Below are 20,154 nucleotides of genomic sequence, written 5' to 3'. Positions count from 1 at the left end.
CATATATAAAACTTGTCCTAAAGAAGTTCTGTTGTTGGCCAAGGTTCTATTTTAATAGTACAGAGTTGAACAATATTTAATTTTTTGTGCTTGGTTGATGTTTTAAACAGGCTGAGCTTTCTCTTTTTTCTTAATTTATTTTAAAGAAGTCATCAGTGTAGCAGTCATGGCCCCAGAAGCAAACAAATGTACAGTTTTAATAGTGTCTAACATTTTATGAAACAGGCTTACACTTGTCATGACTAGCAGCATCAGTGACCGTGAGTCCTGTTCAGTTAAGTGGGAGCGTGGTCACAAATAGCATTTTGAAATGCAGCTCATCTCCCTGCCTTAGAGCAGTACTTCCAGCAAGACAGAAATGGAGAATTGCATATTTTCAAAAGATGCCTGGTGACAAGATACTCAGACTGTAGTGGCAGCTGTAAGCAAGATGATAGAAGAGGTACCAACAGGACTTGGCCTTGAACGTCAGGTGCATGTGATGTCTTAGAAAGAAATAGCAGTTAGCAGGTACTGCTTTACTCAGCAGCTTGAAACAAAAACAGTTCCTCTGTCAGGAATCCCAGAGCCACTTAACTGGGTGCTTTGGGCTCAGGGTCTCTCGCAAGGTTACAGTCAAGGTGTTGGCTGGGGCCGCATCATCGCAGGGCTTGATAGGGAGAGGTTTTGCTTCCAGGCTATTTACATGGTGGTCGACAGACCTGTTGTGGCAGCTGTTGGCTGGAGACATCAGTTCCCTACCACGTGAGCTACTCACCACGTGAGCTGCTCACCACGTGGCAGCATGTGTCCTCCAGAGCAAAGGCTCTGAGATAGAGCGAGAGGGAGTGACAGTTCCAGCAAGATGCCTGCAGGGTCCTTCATGACAGCCACCACCGACGGCCTTCAGTGCTGGTGAAGAAGGCGAAGGAAATGGTGGGGCATTGGTGTCACATGGTCTGGATTGGAAGGAGCCCCGAGCCAGGGAGGTGACGTGCCCTTCACCCAGCCCGCGTCCCCAGGGCCGACCCCCAGCTCAGGCTCTGGGACCTGCTGCCAGTCCTCCGCCTTCCCCACCCCGTGGGCCCCCCTGGGCTGGGATCCCCTTTGCCCCTCTCTACAGCTCTCTTCAAGAAGGGCCCTTTGTCCTTCTCCACCCCGTGCCCCGTTCCCACCGTGCTTTGAAGACTGTGCTGGTGAGAAGAGGCCCGGGTGGGAGGCGGTCAGCAGGGTCTTCCAAGCGCCTGTACGCCCTACCGCCCGACACACACAGCTTCCCAGTGAGCGGCTGTGGGGGAAAGAGGTGGGGCTGGCCCAGTTCTTACTCCAGCATCAGCTCCACCTACTGCAGAAGCAGGGGTTAGCCTTGCCCAGCCTTTAGGGACTTTGGTGGGAAAAAGAGCTTTCAAGAGAGGAGGGTGATTTTAGAGAGGGGTGACAGTGAACCCTGGGAGGGTGGGAGGGAAGAGGAGGGGCGGCTGCCTGTCTCCCTCCCCTACCTCCCCCCACCTCGAATGGAGGGCGGAGCAGTTAGAAGGGAGGGAGTCTGTTGCCACTTAGCCTCAGAATAAAGGCGCCGTTTACTGCCTCAGTTTAAAAAAGAAAAGAGAAGACAACGTTTGCAACGTCATTTCTAAGTGACATCCATCACTGTTGCACTATTTTATTTGTTAGAAAAGAGTCATTAGGTCCAGCCACGCTCAGGGAGGAGAGGGGCGTGAGTATCAAACCAGCAAGAATCGGCAGTGGGGACCATCTTGGATATGACCACGTCCTGGTAGTGCCCGCCTGCCGAAGGTACTTGGTGTTACAAGGAGGAAGGGTAGCCAGGCAGCCGGAGGGTCTGGTCTCTGTTCTTTAACAGAGAATCCAGGGTTCTTTGTGCTACTTCCTAAGATTTATTTTTAGGGAGTGAGAGAGGTGGGGGAGGATATTGTTAGGGCGTAGAGCTGCGGGATTTGTCAGGTAGACTCTTAGAGGTGGAGCCTGATTACCTGAAGATACTGCACGCGTGGTAGCAGCACAGAGTAGAGCCAAATGCTCTTCACCTTGAGCATTTGAATGCTCTGGTTTAGGACTGTATGAAATACTGCTTCTATTCCTATTCGTAGAAACTAGTGTGGTTTGAGGACTAGCACATTTCAAGTGGTGCACAGTTTATAGGCAGCAAAGAGTTATTCTGTATCATGCTTTTAGCTTTATTTTATGACTTCTCAGCGTAGTGACATCTTGTTGCTGTGTACTACTCTCATATTCTGTCCCATTGGGTATGTAGCAAAGAACTCTAGATAGCAAATGAAGGTTATTTAATATGGAAAATCAACAGAGAGAAGCTAAGTGTAATGGGTAAGAATCTAGGAAACAGCTGTTTTTGAGAATCAGTCTCAGATTTCTCTTCTTTTCTTCATCCCAGCTCCACCCCACTGTAGTTCAGGCTCCCAGTGCGTTCATTCAGAACTGTAGCAAACTTGACTTCTAACTAGACTCTCTCCTGCGGTATAAATAAGATACGACAAACCAGACCTATTTGAAGCGTACAGCGTCTGGGTTTTGGCAATATGTGGTATAACCACTGTGATCAGTGTACGTATAGTGCATTTTCATCCTCCCCAAAGCTCTTCCCGGTCAAGTCTCAGCTCTCCGCCCCTAGCCTTGGCACCTATTGATTTGCTCTGTATTTTGGTAGATGAGATTTGTCTTCCGTAGTGTTTCATGTAAATGGAATCATACTGTATGTAATTTTTGTGCCAGATGTTTTCAGTTATACCGTTTGTGAAATTTGTTGTCTTTCTCTTTTATTACTGAGTAGTGTTCCGTTGTATGGATATATGCAGTTTTTTAATCCATTTACCTGTTGGTGGTCATTTGGATTGTTTATAGTTTTTGGCTCTTTTCAGGGTCTGCAAACTAAGTGGCCATCCACCTGTTTTTGTAAAAAAAGTTTGTTTTATTGGAAAGCAGCTATGCCCAATCCTTTCACGTTGTTTGCAGCTGCTTTGAGGCCACAGTGGCAGAGATGAGTAGTTATGACAGACCAACCACATGGCCCTCAAAGCCTAGTTCGTTACTAGCTGACATTTAAGCAAAGAGTATCAACCCTGCTGTTACATTTTGATAAAGCTGCCATGAACATTAGGGTATAGGTGTTTCTGTGGACATAAAACATTTTTCTTTCAGTTCTTAGAACTGGGATTGCTGGGTCATACAGAAGATATATGTTTAAGTAAATAAGAAGTTGAGTTTTTAAGAAATTGTTTAAAAGAATGAAGTCATGTGGTAGGGATAATGTTTAAGTATATAAAAAATTATCTGCAGTGATGGTACCATTTTATTTTTTTCCCAGTGATGTGTAAGAGTTACATTCACTCCATTTCCTCTCAAACATGTTGTATTTTCAGTTTTAAGACAGATTTTAGCCAATCTAGTAGGTGTACAGTAGTATCTCAGTGTGGTTTTAATTTGTATTTCTTTATGACTAATGATATATTTTTATGTGCTTTTTGTTCACTTTTATGTCTTTGATGAAAAGTCTGTTAAAATCTTTTTCCTTTTGGTTTTGAATTTTGTCTGTAGTTAGGTAGTAAGAACTATTTGTATATTCTTAATGCAGGTATGTTATTGTTTTGTGAATATTTTCTCCATTCTGTGGCTAAAAAGTTTTTATTAAAAAGGCTTCATTTTAGTTCTCCAGTTTTCTAGTTGTTTTAAGTGGGAGGGTAAATCTGGTCTGCTTTGTTAGGGCAGGGACAGTGGATTTATTTTTCTTCATTGCTGTATCCCTAGTGGCTAGCATAAAGTGTTGCAAAAGCTAGCATCCAAAGGACTTTTCTGAATGAATTAGAATTAAGAATAACAATAATAGGAGGCATATATCACCTAGACCAGTTTTTTTTTTTTTTTTTTTTTTTTTGCAGTACGCGGGCCTCTCACTGTTGTGGCCTCTCCCGTTGCGGAGCACAGGCTCCGGACGCGCAGGCTCAGCGGCCATGGCTCACGGGCCCAGCCGCTCCGCAGCATGTGGGATCTTCCCGGACCGGGGCACGAACCCGTGTTCCCTGCATCGGCAGGCAGACTCTCAACCACTGTGCCACCAGGGAAGCCCTAGACCAGTTTTTTGAGAGTAAATGAGTTCTTTTTCTTTGTTACACTTCTTATCAAATGGATGAAAAGTAAACATTCTTTTGTTCTTGTTGAAGTTTAAAAGGTGATAGTGATGCATTTTGGTCTTGGTGGCAGCACTCAGTCTTCTAGAAGGTCCTCATTATTTTGTGCACAAGTATTCTGCATATTACAAAATATAATCAAGCTTTCTTTTGTGTTCTCAAAACCAATTTGTTTTATAGGTATCATTTAGTCATTGCAGAGCAGGAAAAAAAAATTTTCATTTTATTTTTTTTTTAACATCTTTATTGGGGTATAATTGCTTTACAATGGTGTGTTAGTTTCTGCTTTATAACAAAGTGAATCAGTTATACATATACATATGTTCCCATATCTCTTCCCTCTTGCATCTTCCTCCCTCCCATCCTCCCTATCCCACCCCTCCAGGCGGTCACAAAGCACCGAGCTGATATCCCTGTGCTATGCAGCTGCTTCCCACTAGCTATCTACCTTACATTTGGTAGTGTACATATGTCCATGCCTCTCTCTCGCTTTGTTACAGCTCACCCTTCCCCCTCCCCATATCCTCAAGTCCGTTCTGCAGTAGGTCTGTGTCTTTTATTCCTGTGTTACCCCTAGGTTCTTCATGACATTTTTTTTTCTTAAATTCCATATATATGTGTTAGCATACGGTATTTGTCTTTCTCTTTCTGACTTGCTTCACTCTGTGTGACAGACTCTAGGTCTATCCACCTCATTACAAATAGCTCAATTTCATTTCTTTTTATGGCTGAGTAATATTCCATTGTATATATGTGCTACATCTTCTTTATCCATTCATTCGATGATGGGCACTTAGGTTGTTTCCATCTCCGGGCTATTGTAAATAGAGCTGCAATGAATATTTTGGTACATGACTCTTTTTGAATTATGGTTTTCTCAGGGTATATGCCCAGTAGTGGGATTGCTGGGTCATATGGTAGTTCTATTTGTAGTTTTTTAAGGAACCTGCATACTGTTCTCCATAGTGGCTGTACCAATTCACATTCCCACCAGCAGTGCAGGAGTGTTCCCTTTTCACCACACACTCTCCAGCATGTATTGTTTCTAGATTTTTTGATGATGGCCATTCTGACTGGTGTGAGATGATATCTCATTGTAGTTTTGATTTGCATTTACCTAATGATTAATGATGTTGAGCATTCTTTCATGTGTTTGTTGGCGGTCTGTATATGTTCTTTGGAGAAATGTCTATTTAGGTCTCCTTCCCATTTTTGGATTGGATTGTTTGTTTTTTTGTTATTGAGCTGCATGAGCTGCTTGTAAATTTTGGAAATTAATCCTTTGTCAGTTGCTTCATTTGCAAATATTTTCTCCCATTCTGAGAGTTGTCTTTTGGTCTTGTTTATGGTTTCCTTTGCTGTGCAAAAGCTTTTAAGTTTCATTGGGTCCCATTTGTTTATTTTTGTTTTTATTTCCATTTCTCTAGGAGGTGGGTCAAAAAGGATCTTGCTGTGATTTATGTCATAGAGTGTTCTGCCTATGTTTTCCTCTAAGAGTTTGATAGTTTCTGGCCTTACATTTAGGTCTTTAATCCATTTTGACCTTATTTTTGTGTATGGTGTTAGGGAGTGATCTAATCTCATACTTTTACATGTAGCTGTCCAGTTTTCCCAGCACCACTTATTAAAGAGGCTGTGCTTTCTCCACTGTACATTCCTGCCTCCTTTATCAAAAATAAGGTGACCGTATGTGCGTGGGTTTATCTCTGGGCTTTCTATCCTGTTTCATTGATCTATCTTTCTGTTTTTGTGCCAGTACCATACTGTCTTGATTACTGTAGCCTTGTAGTATAGTCTGAAGTCAGGGAGCCTGATTCCTCCAGCTCCGTTTTTCATTCTCAAGATTGCTTTGGCTATTCGGGGTCTTTTGTGTTTGCATACAAATTGTGAAATTTTTTGTTCTAGTTCTGTGAAAAATGTCAGTGGTAGTTTGATAGGGATGGCATTGAATCTGTAGATTGCTTTGGGTGGTAGAGTCATTTTCACAATGTTGATTCTTCCAATCCAAGAACATGGTATATCTCTCCATCTATTTGTATCATCTTTAATTTCTTTCATCAGTGTCTTATAATTTTCTGCATACAGGTCTTTTGCCTCCTTAGGTAGGTTTATTCCTAGATATTTTATTCTTTGTGTTGCAAAGGTAAATGGGAGTGTTTTCTTAATTTCACTTTCAGATATTTCATCATTAGTGTATAGGAATGCCAGAGATTTCTGTGCATTAATTTTGTATCCTGCAACTTTACCGAATTCATTGATTAGCTCTAGTAGTTTTCTGGTAGCATCTTTAGGATTCTCTATGTATAGTATCATGTCATCTGCAAACAGTGACAGCTTTACTTCTTCTTTTCCGATATGGATTCCTTTTATTTCCTTTTCTTCTCTGATTGCTGTGGCTAAAACTTCCATAACTATATTGAATAAGAGTGGTGAGAGTGGGCAACCTTGTCTTGTTCCTGATCTTAGTGGAAATGCGTTCAGTTTTTCACCATTGAGGATGATGTTGGCTGTGGGTTTGTCATATATGGGCTTTATTATGTTGAGGAAAGTTCCCTCTTTGCCTACTTTCTGCAGGGTTTTTATCATAAATGGGTGTTGAATTTTGTCAAAAGCTTTCTCTGCATCTATTGAGATGATCATATGGTTTTTCTCCTTCAGTTTGTTAATATGGTGTATCACATTGATTGATTTGCGTATATTGAAGAATCCTTGCATTCCTGGAATAAACCCCCCTTGATCATGGTGTATGGTCCTTTTAATGTGCTGTTGGATTCTGTTTGCTAGCATTTTGTTGAGGATTTTTGCATCTATGTTCATCAGTGATATTGGCCTGTAGTTTTCTTTTTTTGTGACATCCTTGTCCGGTTTTGGTATCAAGGTGATGGTGGCCTCAGAGAATGAATTTGGGAGTGTTCCTCCCTCTGCTATATTTTGGAAGAGTTTGAGAAGGATAGGTGTTAGCTCTTCTCTAAATGTTTGATAGAATTCGCCTGTGAAGCCCATCGGGTCCTGGGCTTTTGTTTGTTGGAAGATTTTTAATCACAGGTTCAATTTCAGTGCTTGTGATTGGTCTGTTCATATTTTCTATTTCTTCCTGATTCAGTCTTGGCAGGTTGTGCATTTCTAAGAATTTTGTTCCAGTGATTTAAAAGAGAAGCATGGTATTCAGTGTTTCTTCATTAAAAAAAATTAATTTCGGGACTTCCCTGGTGGCGCAGTGGTTAAGACTCCGTGCTCCCAATGCAGGAGGCCTGGGTTTGGTCCCTGGTCAGGGAACTAGATCCCACATGCATGGCGCAACTAAGAGTTCGCATGCCACCACTGAGGAGCACACGTGCCGCAGCTAAGGAGCCCACCTGCTCCAGCTAAGACCCGGTGCAACCAAATAAATAAACAAAATAATTTTTAAAAATTAATTTCATATGCATAAAAGAATGATCTTTGAATTAAGGTTCTTTGGGTAGTTTTTGTTGCTTTTGACAGATGTTTAAAACTTGCTTTGGAAGTTTTCTGACACATACACACTTTTTCTCCCAAGACTGAAGAATGACAAGGCGTTACGTCTCAAACTTATTGGTAAGTGGATATACTTATTTGAAGTTCTTCTCTATACCTATTTTCTTTTGACTCTCTTAGTAAAATACTATTTTTATCTAAGTGAATTTTCTCTACCAGACTTGATCAAAACAAAATAAAATCGATCAATAAGCTCTGAGAACAGTGTTAATAATATCTAGCTCAGTTTTCTAGAAACTGTTTAGTACCTACCTACCTGTTTTTATCCATCCCCCCCTTCCTGTCTCCCCCTCTCTCTCTCTCTCTCTCAAGTTTAATTCTAGCTCCCTGACCATTAGAATTATGAAGGATTTTGAAAATAACAATTCATATTTAATGATGTGAATATATACATCCTCAGTCTGTATCTCAGTGTCATAGTCTTTTTGTGTGTGTGACAAGTCTGAGATTTCAGAAGAGTGGCTATTAGGCTTTATAACCAAAATGAAAGGTATTTGAACCATGAACTCTAATGCTTTATCAGGCAATAGCGTAGTATTGCTAAACGGTTTGTCAGTAATCCTAGGTAGGGCCATTTCTTGATTTGTAATATTGAGAAATCTAATTGAAAGTGACACCCCGATGGTCAGATTTACTCATAAGGATGAGGTCTGTCAGCTCCGTGATTATAAATGTCAGTCATTCTGCACAGTATAGGGCAGATCTTGTATGCCTAAGATATTTACTAACTTTGAGGCCCTGAACAGGTTACTTAACCTGTCTCTTCTAAATGGAGATAATAATAATAATAATCCTCATAGGATTGTAAAGGTCTTGACATAGTGCCTGCTGCTTATTAAATGTTCAGCAGATGTCATCATCTTCATTAATCTGATCAGACTCTCATTTTTGTTATTTCGGATAAGTTCTATCCTTTGCTTTATAAATACCTAGAACTTCATGTTCTGTTAAGAGTGTTCTTTCCTTTTTTAAATTTTTTGTATCCTTACTGGATAAGAAATATATACAGAAAAGCGTCCCTCCTACCCTTGTCTCTTGCCCCAATTAAAATGTGACAATTTAATTTCTGACAGACTGATTTAGTTAGCTTTGAGCCCACACAAAACTTTATATTTAACTTTGAAATAAATTTTGATACTGTTTTAAACACATTGATGTTGAAAATTATAATGACTACCTCTGCTTGAATGATGACTTGTGGTGTTAAACTGTCTTGGTACTTGTTGTTATAGGTGAAAAACTGCAGTGGTTTCAAAATCATCTTGATCCCAAAAAAGTAGGATATTCAAAGAGAGATGCTTGTGAATTAATTGAAAGGTAAACACTGGGCATGTTATGAGCAAAGGGTCAGTAACAGGAATTCCCCAGCTTGATTCTTCAAGATTCAGAGTTCTATTCGGGATTTATAGATGAGCAAATGAGCTTTGTTATCAAGACTTTGGATTCTTATACTAGCTTAGCCATTTTAGTAGCTTTGTAGCCTTTCTGGGCCTCAGAGTGGTAGTTAACCCAGTTTCTTGGCTTCCTGGAGGAATGTCATCTAAACTGACATCTAAAGATAGGGGTTAGCAGATTGAGGTGAGGTAGTTGGAGCCTCTAGGCAGAGAGAACAAGATCTGAAAGGCCCGGGGTGAGAGCAACGTATTTAGTGATCTGCCAGACATTTAATAAGACTGAAATAATAGGTTCAAGGAGGGAATTGTGACAGGTAGGATAAACAGCCAGCTTTTGAAAGATTTCAGATATCAGTGTAAGAGTTTGGACTTTATCCAAGGACCGTGGGAGACATAGTTACAGCAAGCACCTGATGGTCACATTTTTAAACTTTAGAAAGGTCACAGTTGGAGGAATGAGGAAAATGGACGAGGGGGCAGGCTTTGGCTGGGAGACTGCTGAGAGGCTGATGAAGCAGTCCAGGCAAGAGGTGATGGTGGGAGCAGTGTGGTGAAGAGAAATGAAAGAGTGAAGACCTTTGAAGGAAGCGGAAGTCCCCATCTTTAATGAAGACTTAGATGTGGCGTAAAAGGGAGAGAGGCGAGGAGTCAGGGGGGGCACTCGCATTCCTCACTTGGGCAGCTGGATGAATGGTTGTCCCAGGGGATGGAGCGGGTCGGGAGGGGGCGCCTAGGGGCAGCGCGGAGGCAAGGCCAGGGGTGGCATGTTAAGCCAGATGGAGATGTCCAGGAGGTGGCTGAGTACGTGGATACGGAGTTTGTTTAACAGACACTTTAATGGCAGGCTTTGATGTGGTCACAGGAATTTTGAAAATGGTTAAGTTACCACGAGAAGGTCTGAGGTCTGAGAACTTAAGGAACTCAGAGGAATATAAAAACTTCAGGGACAGGCGAAGGCTGGGGATTATGGTGGGTTTTTTTGGGGGCGGGGGGAGATTATCTTTTAAATGAACTAATATAAGCCAAACAGAGACTCTGTAAGTCAGATCATTTTCTTGTTTTTCAGGTATTTAAATCGGTTCAGCAGTGAGCTGGAGCAGATTGAGTTACACAACAGCATCAAGGCCAGGCGGGGCCGGCGGCACTGCGCCCGAGAGGCGGCCATCAAGCAGACCACGGAGCGAGAGTGGCGGCAGTACAGGGGCTGCGGCCTCGGTAGGAGCGGGAGGGCGGCAGTACGGGGCTTGGTGTGTTCTCAGCGTACCTTCCCTTCTTTCTAGTCATATTTGGCTTTACTTATTCTATTTATTTAGTTTAGTTTGATTTTCTTCCTTTGATTTCCTTTCCTTTTGAGTGTTTGGAATAATTTTTGAATTCATCCTTTTTTTCCTCCTACATTCCCCAAACTGTCAGTGTTGACAGTGACTTATCTTTCTACTGTGACAGTAAGGTTTTCCTCTCCCTTCCAGTGTACTTGATTTGCTTTGCTCTAGAGTTATTACTTGCCCGTCTCCAACCACATCGACGTTTCTTTAGAGTAAGTACTGTGTCCTCTTGTCTTTGTAAGTCTTGTAGTAAAGAGCTATACTTGTTGCAGCATTTCTTGAGAAATTATAGAAATCAAATTTTCTTTCTTAGCACTAGCATTTCTTACAGTTCCTGAAGACAAGTATGTTGTGGGCTTAACAACACTGTCTGAAGAAAGGCGCTTAGGAGGAGAGGAGAGGGCACTTGTAAGGGCTTGCAAAGCCCAAAGTCAGGTGATGACCCAAGGGCTACATGGCCTGCAAATGGTGTTTGATTGGCTTATTAATTGTCAGTATAAAAAAATCTGCCGATTTCACATGAAAAATGTAGATTTCTGGCTTCTCGTAAAACATGCGGTGGTCTGGCAGCATCATCTGCTAGAGCAAAGTAGCGACTGTCCCTTTTAGACTTGAGCATTCAGTGGTTCCAAACCTTCCTTCATTCACATTCCCTGCCTGGTCCCTGTAGGCATTCCTGTGTGGATTTGCTTGGGAAGTACAGTAAATGAAATGCTTAAAGCAACATTAGTTTTTAAATTTTAATAATAACGATAGGGCCCTGAAGCAGATACCCTGTGGGTAACTGTTGTGTTGGTCCCAGCCTGTGCATAGTGATGCTGTGTGCCAGGAAGGTCTGGGGCGGCCTCCACAGGCATTCTCCCCAGTGGAGCCAGTGTTGTGGCTGGACCCCACCCTCGTGGTTCTTACTGTGATTGTAGGGTGCACCTCAGCAAAAACCAGCAGGGAGCTTTGAAAAAAAAAGATTTAGTGCTTAAAAGTCCTGGATGGTACAGGACATGCCTGAGGGCCACACAGCGAGGTCTCCAGTAGAGAAAGAGGGAGGGAACGGGGACCTGGGGCCCTGCCTGCCTTTGTTAGGGTCATAGGCGGGATGCCTGGGGTTTCATGGGTTCACTCTTCATAAAGGTGCCAGCAGGGGGAACGGGGTCACTCAGGTAGTCAGTTATCTGCGTTCCCCGGGGCTTTCTAATAGGGGAACTTCATGGGGGAGGAGCCTGGTCCCTCACCTAGTTGTTTTGCTGGAGCTGCGTCAGTCTGGCCGTAGGTGGATCCATAGAGTTGGATGTCTTCGCAGCATATACCTCGACAGCTGGAAGGTTGGCATCAGGCACTTACCCTCAGTGACACTGTGAGCCCTGAGTAGATGGCAGTTCCTCCACATCATTCCTAAGCAGTGAGTGTCTTCACTGAAAAAACAACAGAATAACTTCAGAACTAGATAGATCTGGACTTAAACCCTTACAGCTTACTATATAACAGGGCAAGTTTCTTCCCACCCACTCCCTGGCCTTGTTACCTTCTATTTAAAAATAGAGGTAAATAGTGCACCTCCTTCCCAGGTTGTTTAAAAGTCAAGAGAGGGGCTTCCCTGGTGGCGCAGTGGTTGAGAGTCCGCCTGCCAATGCAGGGGACACGGGTTCGTGCCCCGGTCCGGGAAGATCCCACAGGCCGCGGAGCGGCTGGGCCCGTGAGCCATGGCCGCTGAGCCTGCGCGTCCGGAGCCTGTGCTCCACGACGGGAGAGGCCACAACGGTGAGAGGCCCACGTACGGCAAAAAAAAAAAAAAGTCAGATGAGATTTCACGTATCAAGTGCCTGACACAGAACCTACTGTAGGAGGTTGAGGGAGAGCTTCGGCCACTGTGTCCTTTTCACCTCAGTTTGTCTATGCTTGTAGTCTCCATTTTCTCATTTTTCCATTTTTATTGGAACCCCTTAATTAAGCTTTTGTAGCCACCACTCAACTAAAAGCCCTTGTCACCAATGACCTTTAAGTTGCTAAGACACATAGTGCCTGTACTGGGCACTCATGTAGTCAACTTTTCTGCAGTGTTCGATACAGACGATCCCTTCATTTCTTGTCACACTTTTTATTTGGGGTAGAGGCCCCTGACCTTCCCTGGTTTTCCTCCACGTTAACTGGCCATGACTTCAGTGTCCTGAGTTGAATCCCTCATAGCCTCACAAACTAAATATTGACCCAGGTCCTTGTCCTTGGGCCTCTTCTCTTTTCTATTTACATGAATTCCTGAGTTGGTGTCATTCAGTCCTGTGGTTTTAAATACCATTTAAATGCTCATAACTTCCAAATTTATATTCTCAATACTTGTCGCTAGAACTCCAGACTTGCATTATCAAACTTGGGTTTCTCAGAGTATCTACTTGAATGTCTTACATGCATCTCCAGCTTATGTCCCAAAGCAGAGTCCAGCTTTTCTCCTAAAACTTGCTTCTCCTGCAAGCTCCGTGTGTCTGTCAGTGATATCACCACTTGCCCCGTCGCTCGTGTCAGAAACCCTGCCGACGGTTTCGCATTCCACACCCAGCTCATCAGCAGGATATACTTAAGAGTCTAATGGCTTGCCCTGCTGCCCCCAGCACCTCTGGCTCGAGCCACCACCATCTCAGCTCTGCCATCATGACAGCCTCCCAGGTGGTCTCTGTGCTCAGTCTGTTCAGCCTACAGCCGCCAGGTTAATCAACAGTAATTGACGGCACACTCCAGGTCAGACATCTGCTGGTGGTGGAGCCAGTGCTAAAACTCAGACCTCGTCTTCCAGTTATGCCACAGTCCTTATTCCAGATGCATGGAATGTATCTGGTGAAAAAACTTTGTCAACTCTATCAAGTTTACAAGCATCTAGAAACATGTGGGCAGATTGTCACCAAATGCTGTGTTGATCAGGTTCAGAGAAGACAAGATAACTGACATCTCTCCCTCTTGCTCCATGGTGGTATAACTGTTCCTGACTCATTTTATTAGAATTTCTTAAAAAAAATAATTGTGCTTAATTTATACCTTTTAAACACCTGACCCCTCGTACTCATACTCTTATTTTCTGAAGCTATTGTAAAAGTCAGTATACAGTCATGTCAAACATTTTTATCTTTTTCATTAATTGATACTGGATTTTATTTAATATTTTATCCATTGGCCAGAATTTTTGCAGCAGTGTTCCAGTTTTTGTTAAACATGCCTCTGTGTTCCATCAACATGGATGACCCATGCATATAGGTTTATGATCCACTTTCTAATCATGTTAAGGAGCTGTCATACACCTAGTTTTCATTTAAAATGGGTTTAAATTTTATTGAACTTTATTGAACATCTGTTGATTATAGTTTATTTGAAAAATTTTTTACATTTTTAATAGTATTTTTTAATATTTAATAATCCTTGCATTCCTCAGACAAACTCTACCTTGCCAAAGCGAACTATATGCTTGAAAAAATTGCACCTTTCACCAAGAAAATATGTAAAACAACTGAGCATGTTGTTGTAGGGGACTGATAGTTAGAATTTGCCAGGCACCTTTACTGTCTAAAAGGACAGAGTTTATTTTGTTGATAGGTTTGTTTTATAGATTCTGTGGTAGAATACATTATTTAATAGTGTTCTTTTTGAATCACCTTCTTATAAAGTAAGTCCTTTATGCTTGCAAAACTTACTTTTCATTATAGCATTATAATCATGCTTCGAAATTTTGTTTTTCTTTGGATGTTCTTTCTGTCTGTCAGTTATTATTGTTTCTGAGATAATAAATGAGGAAACTATAAATGTTATCATAGAAAACATTGCCTAATAGATATAAATTATTTTCTTTTCCAGAGATTCCAGACATTTTAAATGCAGGTAATCTGAAAACTTTTAGGTGAGTCTGTCTCTTTTGTTCTTTGAAGCTGCAAGTAAAATACATAAGAGATAAACTTTCTTCCCTTTTGAGTCTAGACGTTAGAGCTAAAAGAAAATTAGGAGGTTCTTTTTAACCTTTCCTCTTTCATCAGTTGAAGTAAGAATTTTCCTAAGTTTAGCATTTGTTTGAGATGCCTGATGTACACTGAAATGATAATGACCTGGTGCTTTTGCTTTTCAAAATACTTTAAAATTATTTAATATAGTACTTAAAGAACATGATATCCTTGTTCCTCCCTGGTTGTTATTATTTAAAAAGATAAATTGTCAGCAGCAGACTTGTTGGCTGAGTCCTGTCCCCATACTGTTTGCAGCACCCCCTTCTGGAGAAGGTGGCTAGTGGGAAGTGGTATGGGGAAATGGTTAAATCATGAAGAACCAGTTGCCCCAGTGGTCTAATAGTGCTGTGTGACCGAGAGACCAGTGAGTAGGATTTCCTGTTTTCAGTTTTCAAACATGGGTTCTTTGTCTTTAGAACATAATTTTTATTAATCATTTTGATACTAGCTAGACCATGTTGATCAGTCTGAAATTTTAATTGAAATTAGATACATTTAAGTCCATATTATTTGAAACCCTTAAGCTTATTTTATATTTTTATACTTCTGAATTCATAGAAGATATTTAATATTCATAAAATATTCGCTCTAATAGAATTCATTGATCATATTTAAGAAGTGGTTCACTTTGTAGCCTATGTACATGTATTTATAAGTACATGGAGCTTAAGATTGATTATACATTAATTTTTTTTGCCTGTAATGTTAAGTAATCAGATATATAAATGTTCTCTTTATTCCTAAAACAGTGTATGTTCTGCCTCCCCCAGAGAAAGCCAGAAATGAGAAGAAATTAGCCTAGACTGTTAGTATCAGAGTTCAGTTCTCAGAAGAATCTTCACATTGCTCTTAAAGTAATTGAACATAGGATTGTCACAGAAAAGCTGAGGATGAAGAACTAAAAGTTTCCTATTATAACCAAAAAAATTGTTTGATTACTAAAACAATTGTGATTTACCATTGTGTGTGAAAAGAAAAACCTTTTCTGACTGTGCATTTTGGAGATTTTCCAGAATGATGTAGTTCCTACTTCAGAGATTCTTGATACCATATATGTCCTAATAGAGGGAAGTGTTTGGGTTAGGGAGAATAAAAGAATGGAACGGAGTTTGCTTGTAACTTCTGCCTAATATATTCCTGCGTTGCTTTGGAAATTTTGAATTCTCTGTGCAGTTAACCGCTATTGTAGATTAATGAGAAAGTTCAGTTAAGTATGGAAAAAGCAAACCTCCGTACTTGGGCCATTTGTTTTTCTACTGCATTTATATTGTTTCCTTCTAGTGCATTTCAATCTGCTGTAAATTTGTAAACTTTCTTCTGCTTAGTTTTGAATATTGACTTTATTACTTCCCTACCTCACCACCCCTCACCACCCCTCTGCATTCTCTCTTTTGTCTAGGGAATGGGATTTTGATCTGAAGAAATTGCCAAACATTAAAATGAGAAAAATCTGTGCTAATGATGCAGTGCCTAAGAAGTGTAAGAAGAAACCTGTGACAGCTGTAGACAGAGATTTAGGAGAATTGGAACTGAAAGATGAATCAAGTGACACAGATGAGGAAATGACTGCAGTGGCCTAATTGTCTTTACTTGAGTTGAAAATAAATAATTTGAGAACTTCAAGTTACACTTGAATTGATTATGGTAAATAATTCTCTCTACACAACAGTTTGCTGTTTAGCTTATTCTTTTATATGAGAATCCCATTTTCAGTTTCAAAAACAGTGTTATGATTTTAACTTAAAAATAAATGTTGCTTTATGTTTATATAAATATGTTCAGACCCTGCTTAAAAACCCAGACCGTTATAAAATCTTAAGAACTCGGGCTTCCCTGGCGGCGCAGTGGTTAGGAATCCGCATGCCAATGCAGGGGACACGGGTTGGATCTCTGGCCCGGGAGGATCCCACATGCCACAGAGCAGCTAAGCCCATGAGCTACAACTACTGAAGCCCGCGCACCTGGAGCCCATGCTCTGCAACAAGAGAAGCCACGGCAATGAGAAGCCCACGCACCGCAACAAAGAGTAGCCCCTGCTCACCGCAACTAGAGAAAGCCCGCACACAACAATGAAGACCCAGCGCAGCCAAAAATAAAACAAATAAATAAATTTATATATTTAAAAAAAAAAAATCTTAAGAACTCAAGGCTGTTTGAATGTTGCAGATACAAATCTGCAGAAATCCAGGTAAGTTAGGCAAAAAATACAGAAACCACAACAAAGGTTTGGATCACTTGTTTAATATACAAAGTCTGTTTTTCACAGGTAATTATTTTCTTTTCCTTACTTTGTCTTAGTACACATTATTCACAAAACAGTAAATCGTTCATGCAAGAGAATTAGGTAAAACCGAAAAAAGTACAAATGCTCAATCCCCCAAATTGCACACAGTTAAAATAATTTTTCCTTGTTTGTTTTAATGCAGTTTCAAATGGGCTTTCTTCAGATGTGGAGGAAACACTGCAGCCCAGAATAACAGTACTTCCTTTCAACTGTATTGACAGGTAAAATAGCACCTTTGGGCTGACTTAAGGAAAGAAAACTAATTTTCATCTTTCTTCATTAAAGTGTAAGTAAGTCCTACACAATTATCGTATGACAGCTACCATAATGATAATGATCAGTTTTAAGAGCTCTACTTTGTTCCAAAATATTCATTGTCATGGCAAGGAAAGGGAATTGTGTCAGGCAGATGGAAAAACCTTCCTCCCCACCTCTCCTCCATGACAATTAGAATATCTTAGTGATGTCATTGCTCTAATGAGCTAGTTTTCCAGCCCAAATAAGTAGATGTTTTGGGGACCTTTTGCAAAACAAGGTAAGTGTGACTATGTGTCCATCTCTCTGGAACTATAATCACATGTAACAGCAGCTCGGAGTGAGAATAGATAGTTTTAGGGACCTTTTGCAAAACAAGATAAATGTAACTATGTGGCCATCTCTGGGACTATAATCACATGTAACAAGCTCGGAGTGAGATTTAATCTTAGGGCATTTTGAAAGACTCCCGAGTATATATATACCTGTCTTCCTTTTATTTCTCCATTGCTTTATATCCCAAGTCGATGGGAACATTTTTGTTTTGTTTGTTTACATTTTGTTTGTACTTAAGTTTAATTGCCCTTTGGGCTTCACTTTAAAAAAAAAAATACTGGATTTCATTTCTTTACAATTTAATCTTCGATTTTACACAATTAGAGTGACAGTTCTTTAAAAAAATCAACAGCATAAATGTATGTTTTCTGGTATTGATAATACCACAGATTCATGATGATAAAAAGCCAAGGTTTTAGCAGAACTGTAAGTTTATTCTTCAATTTCATTCTTTGTTGCAATTCCATTTTATTTCTTACATAAGCAGGTGAGCATGCTTCAAAAAATTGCCATTCCGGAGAGCAGTTTTCCTTTTGAAGGGCATATCCAGTCCACAGAAGTGTTGTCACAAAGCCAAACCCGGTCCTCGAAAGGACAAGTGTACCACTGCCACACAGAACATAAAGAAAAGAATCGACACTAGGTTTTAAATGCACATAGTTACTTCAGATTGTTTGAACTACCAACAGCCATTACAGGAAAACTTTTAAAGATTTAAATTCAGGAGTTCAGTGTTTAAATTTAAAGAATAGCAGAATAATGTTGACTTTTAATGTGTTAGGGAGCTATGCTATATTCTCATTTCAAGAAAGTCAAAGCCTATTCAAGTTCATTTTGAGAATTTACGTATGGTTTTAAAACACCATGTCATTTTTTATCATTAATACAGTAATGCTTATCCTTACTTTTCATTCTAGAATTTCTTAGTGTTTGGTATGCCCCTTAATAAATTATTTATTAAGCCAATCGTCTTCCACTGTGAAATTATGCACTTAACCTGTATTGCTAAAGTTTGGACAGAATTTAAATGGTATTTATGGTATAATTCAGGTAAATAATCCTTTTCCTTACAGAGCAAACAAAAGAGAAATCAACATTTCTTTGTTTGCTGGTGGCTAGATTTTGTTCCCTCAGGAATATTTGTAAACAACTGTTGCCATTGCTAAACCTCAGGAGAAATGGATTAGTAAAATGCTTAGGAAAATTATCAGAAAAGAATGAATCACATTTAATCCCTCGGGTGAGGTGCCACGGTGAAATCCCCTAAAGCTTCATTATCCGTGAGTGCATTTATCTTAAACCTTGAAAATGGAAATTTAAGGAGTTAATACAAAGTCCAGGTTGTTTAAGCTTCATATATTTTTAATTACACCACTATGTCTTTATTTGTGCAGAAATTTTGGTCCAGTTTAGTTGCCTCAACTTAGTTTTTCCTGTGCCTTCATTCTGCACTCCTACAGCAAGTTTTAAGAAAGATAGGTTTTAAACCTTTTGTTTCCTGCCTGACTGAATACCTTGACGTTTTTCTCATGTATATACAGGAACAAACACATGCCACACACACACAAAGTTGATACTGTTGACCTTTGCTTTATTTCTAGGAACTGGGACTATTTGGACTCAGTGTCAGCCACTACTCATATCGAATCAGACTTCTCTTCAGTAAAAGGTTATTTCTCTTTTCTTTCCCTATGGTAACGTGTGAGTTTTGAAAAAGCCCACTGACAATTACAAAGTGCATCAATGTGATACCCAGATTTGTGCAATACGATACCCATGCTTTGGTTCTATGGCCATCACGGTTGCCTTTTCACAATAATAAATACGACAGCTAGCAAAAATAAATCACCTCATTTTATGTAAGACATCTCTCTTTAACAGGCCACACTATATTTATAATCATTAATCTAGCTCACTGCTATGTCATTCACATTTCAGTTTTACATGAATATGCAAAGAATACAATAATCAACTGAACTGTCAAACCTAAACAATTCAATTTATTACTTAGCACAGAATCTGTTGAATATTTTTGCCTCCCAGCTGAGCAAGGGAAATACTGTCAGCTTTTTAAAATACAGTCTAATGCTTGGTCATAACTACTCATCTGTCAAGTTGACACCTCATAAAAAAAAAGGTACGTCTGTAAATTATTTTCCCTATTATAAGTGCTTCATAGTAGCAAATAAGTTAATTTCAGAACTTACCACAGGCAGATTGCTTTGTAGTTTTGTTTTTTCACCCTTTAGAGAAATGGTAACTTCACCTAACTCTTAACCAAGATATTTAATTTGATTAATTTAGTGCTTTGTAAAAGAGTATTTGTGATACTTTGAATAAAAGTGAATTAAGCTGCTGTTTTGAAAGATTCAATTGTTAAATGAAGCAGATGCTTTGTCTCTAATTTTAGGGCTGCACTAGCCAATAAGTTTAATTCAAATTGAGCTATGCTGTAAACATACTGGATTTTGAAGACTTGGTTCATAAAAAGAGCTGTAAAATAACTCAATACTTTTTTTATATTGATGACATTGAAGTGATAACTTGGGTATATAGTGTTAAATAATATATATTATCAAAATTCATTTCACCTATTTTTACTTTTTCTAATGGGGCTACTAGAAATCTAAATTTGCATATGTGGCCTTCATTTGTGGCTCACATTATATTTCTGTTGGACAACACTGTTTCAGAGGGTCCAGGTGGAGTATACAAGGCTTCTGTGGGTATTTAACAGAGCTAATTAAACCCAAAAATCTCTGAAAATCATGATTTAAACATAATTCCAAGTATTAATATCTTGAAATGTGTATTGCATCTATTTTAAAAACATGCATCTGTCAAAACAACTGGACTCCACTATAGCCATAAAACCTGTTAGCTGTCAAAGTATGAATATCAAAATATGCATCTTCTGAGTTTGCTTCT

General features: G+C 39.9%; 1 protein-coding gene across 3 annotated transcripts in view; it reads left to right on the top strand.

The window, feature by feature from the left end:
* The window catches only part of TMA16 (translation machinery associated 16 homolog), a 46,754-nt gene extending 27,852 nt beyond the window's left edge, over positions 1-18,902 (top strand). Inside the window, exons 3-9 of one of the 3 annotated variants that reach the window (XM_082838702.1) lie at positions 7,681-7,718; positions 8,891-8,975; positions 10,119-10,267; positions 14,209-14,251; positions 15,751-15,995; positions 16,778-16,856; positions 18,828-18,902. In XM_082838702.1, coding sequence (XP_082694828.1) covers positions 7,681-7,718; positions 8,891-8,975; positions 10,119-10,267; positions 14,209-14,251; positions 15,751-15,931 — 496 coding nt within the window. In that variant the 3' untranslated portion in view covers positions 15,932-15,995; positions 16,778-16,856; positions 18,828-18,902. Of the gene's footprint in view, positions 1-7,680; positions 7,719-8,890; positions 8,976-10,118; positions 10,268-14,208; positions 14,252-15,750; positions 15,996-16,777; positions 16,922-18,827 lie in introns of those variants that run through there. The other 2 variants (XM_082838703.1, XM_082838701.1) reach the window with 2 other exon arrangements.
* Positions 18,903-20,154: the final 1,252 nt, after the last annotated feature.

Source organism: Leucopleurus acutus (assembly GCF_964270905.1).
Source record: "Leucopleurus acutus genome assembly, chromosome: 4".
In the NCBI taxonomy this organism is placed as follows: domain Eukaryota; kingdom Metazoa; phylum Chordata; class Mammalia; order Artiodactyla; family Delphinidae; genus Leucopleurus; species Leucopleurus acutus.
Note: the sequence above shows the minus strand (reverse complement) of the source record. Positions and strands in the feature narration are given on the sequence as shown.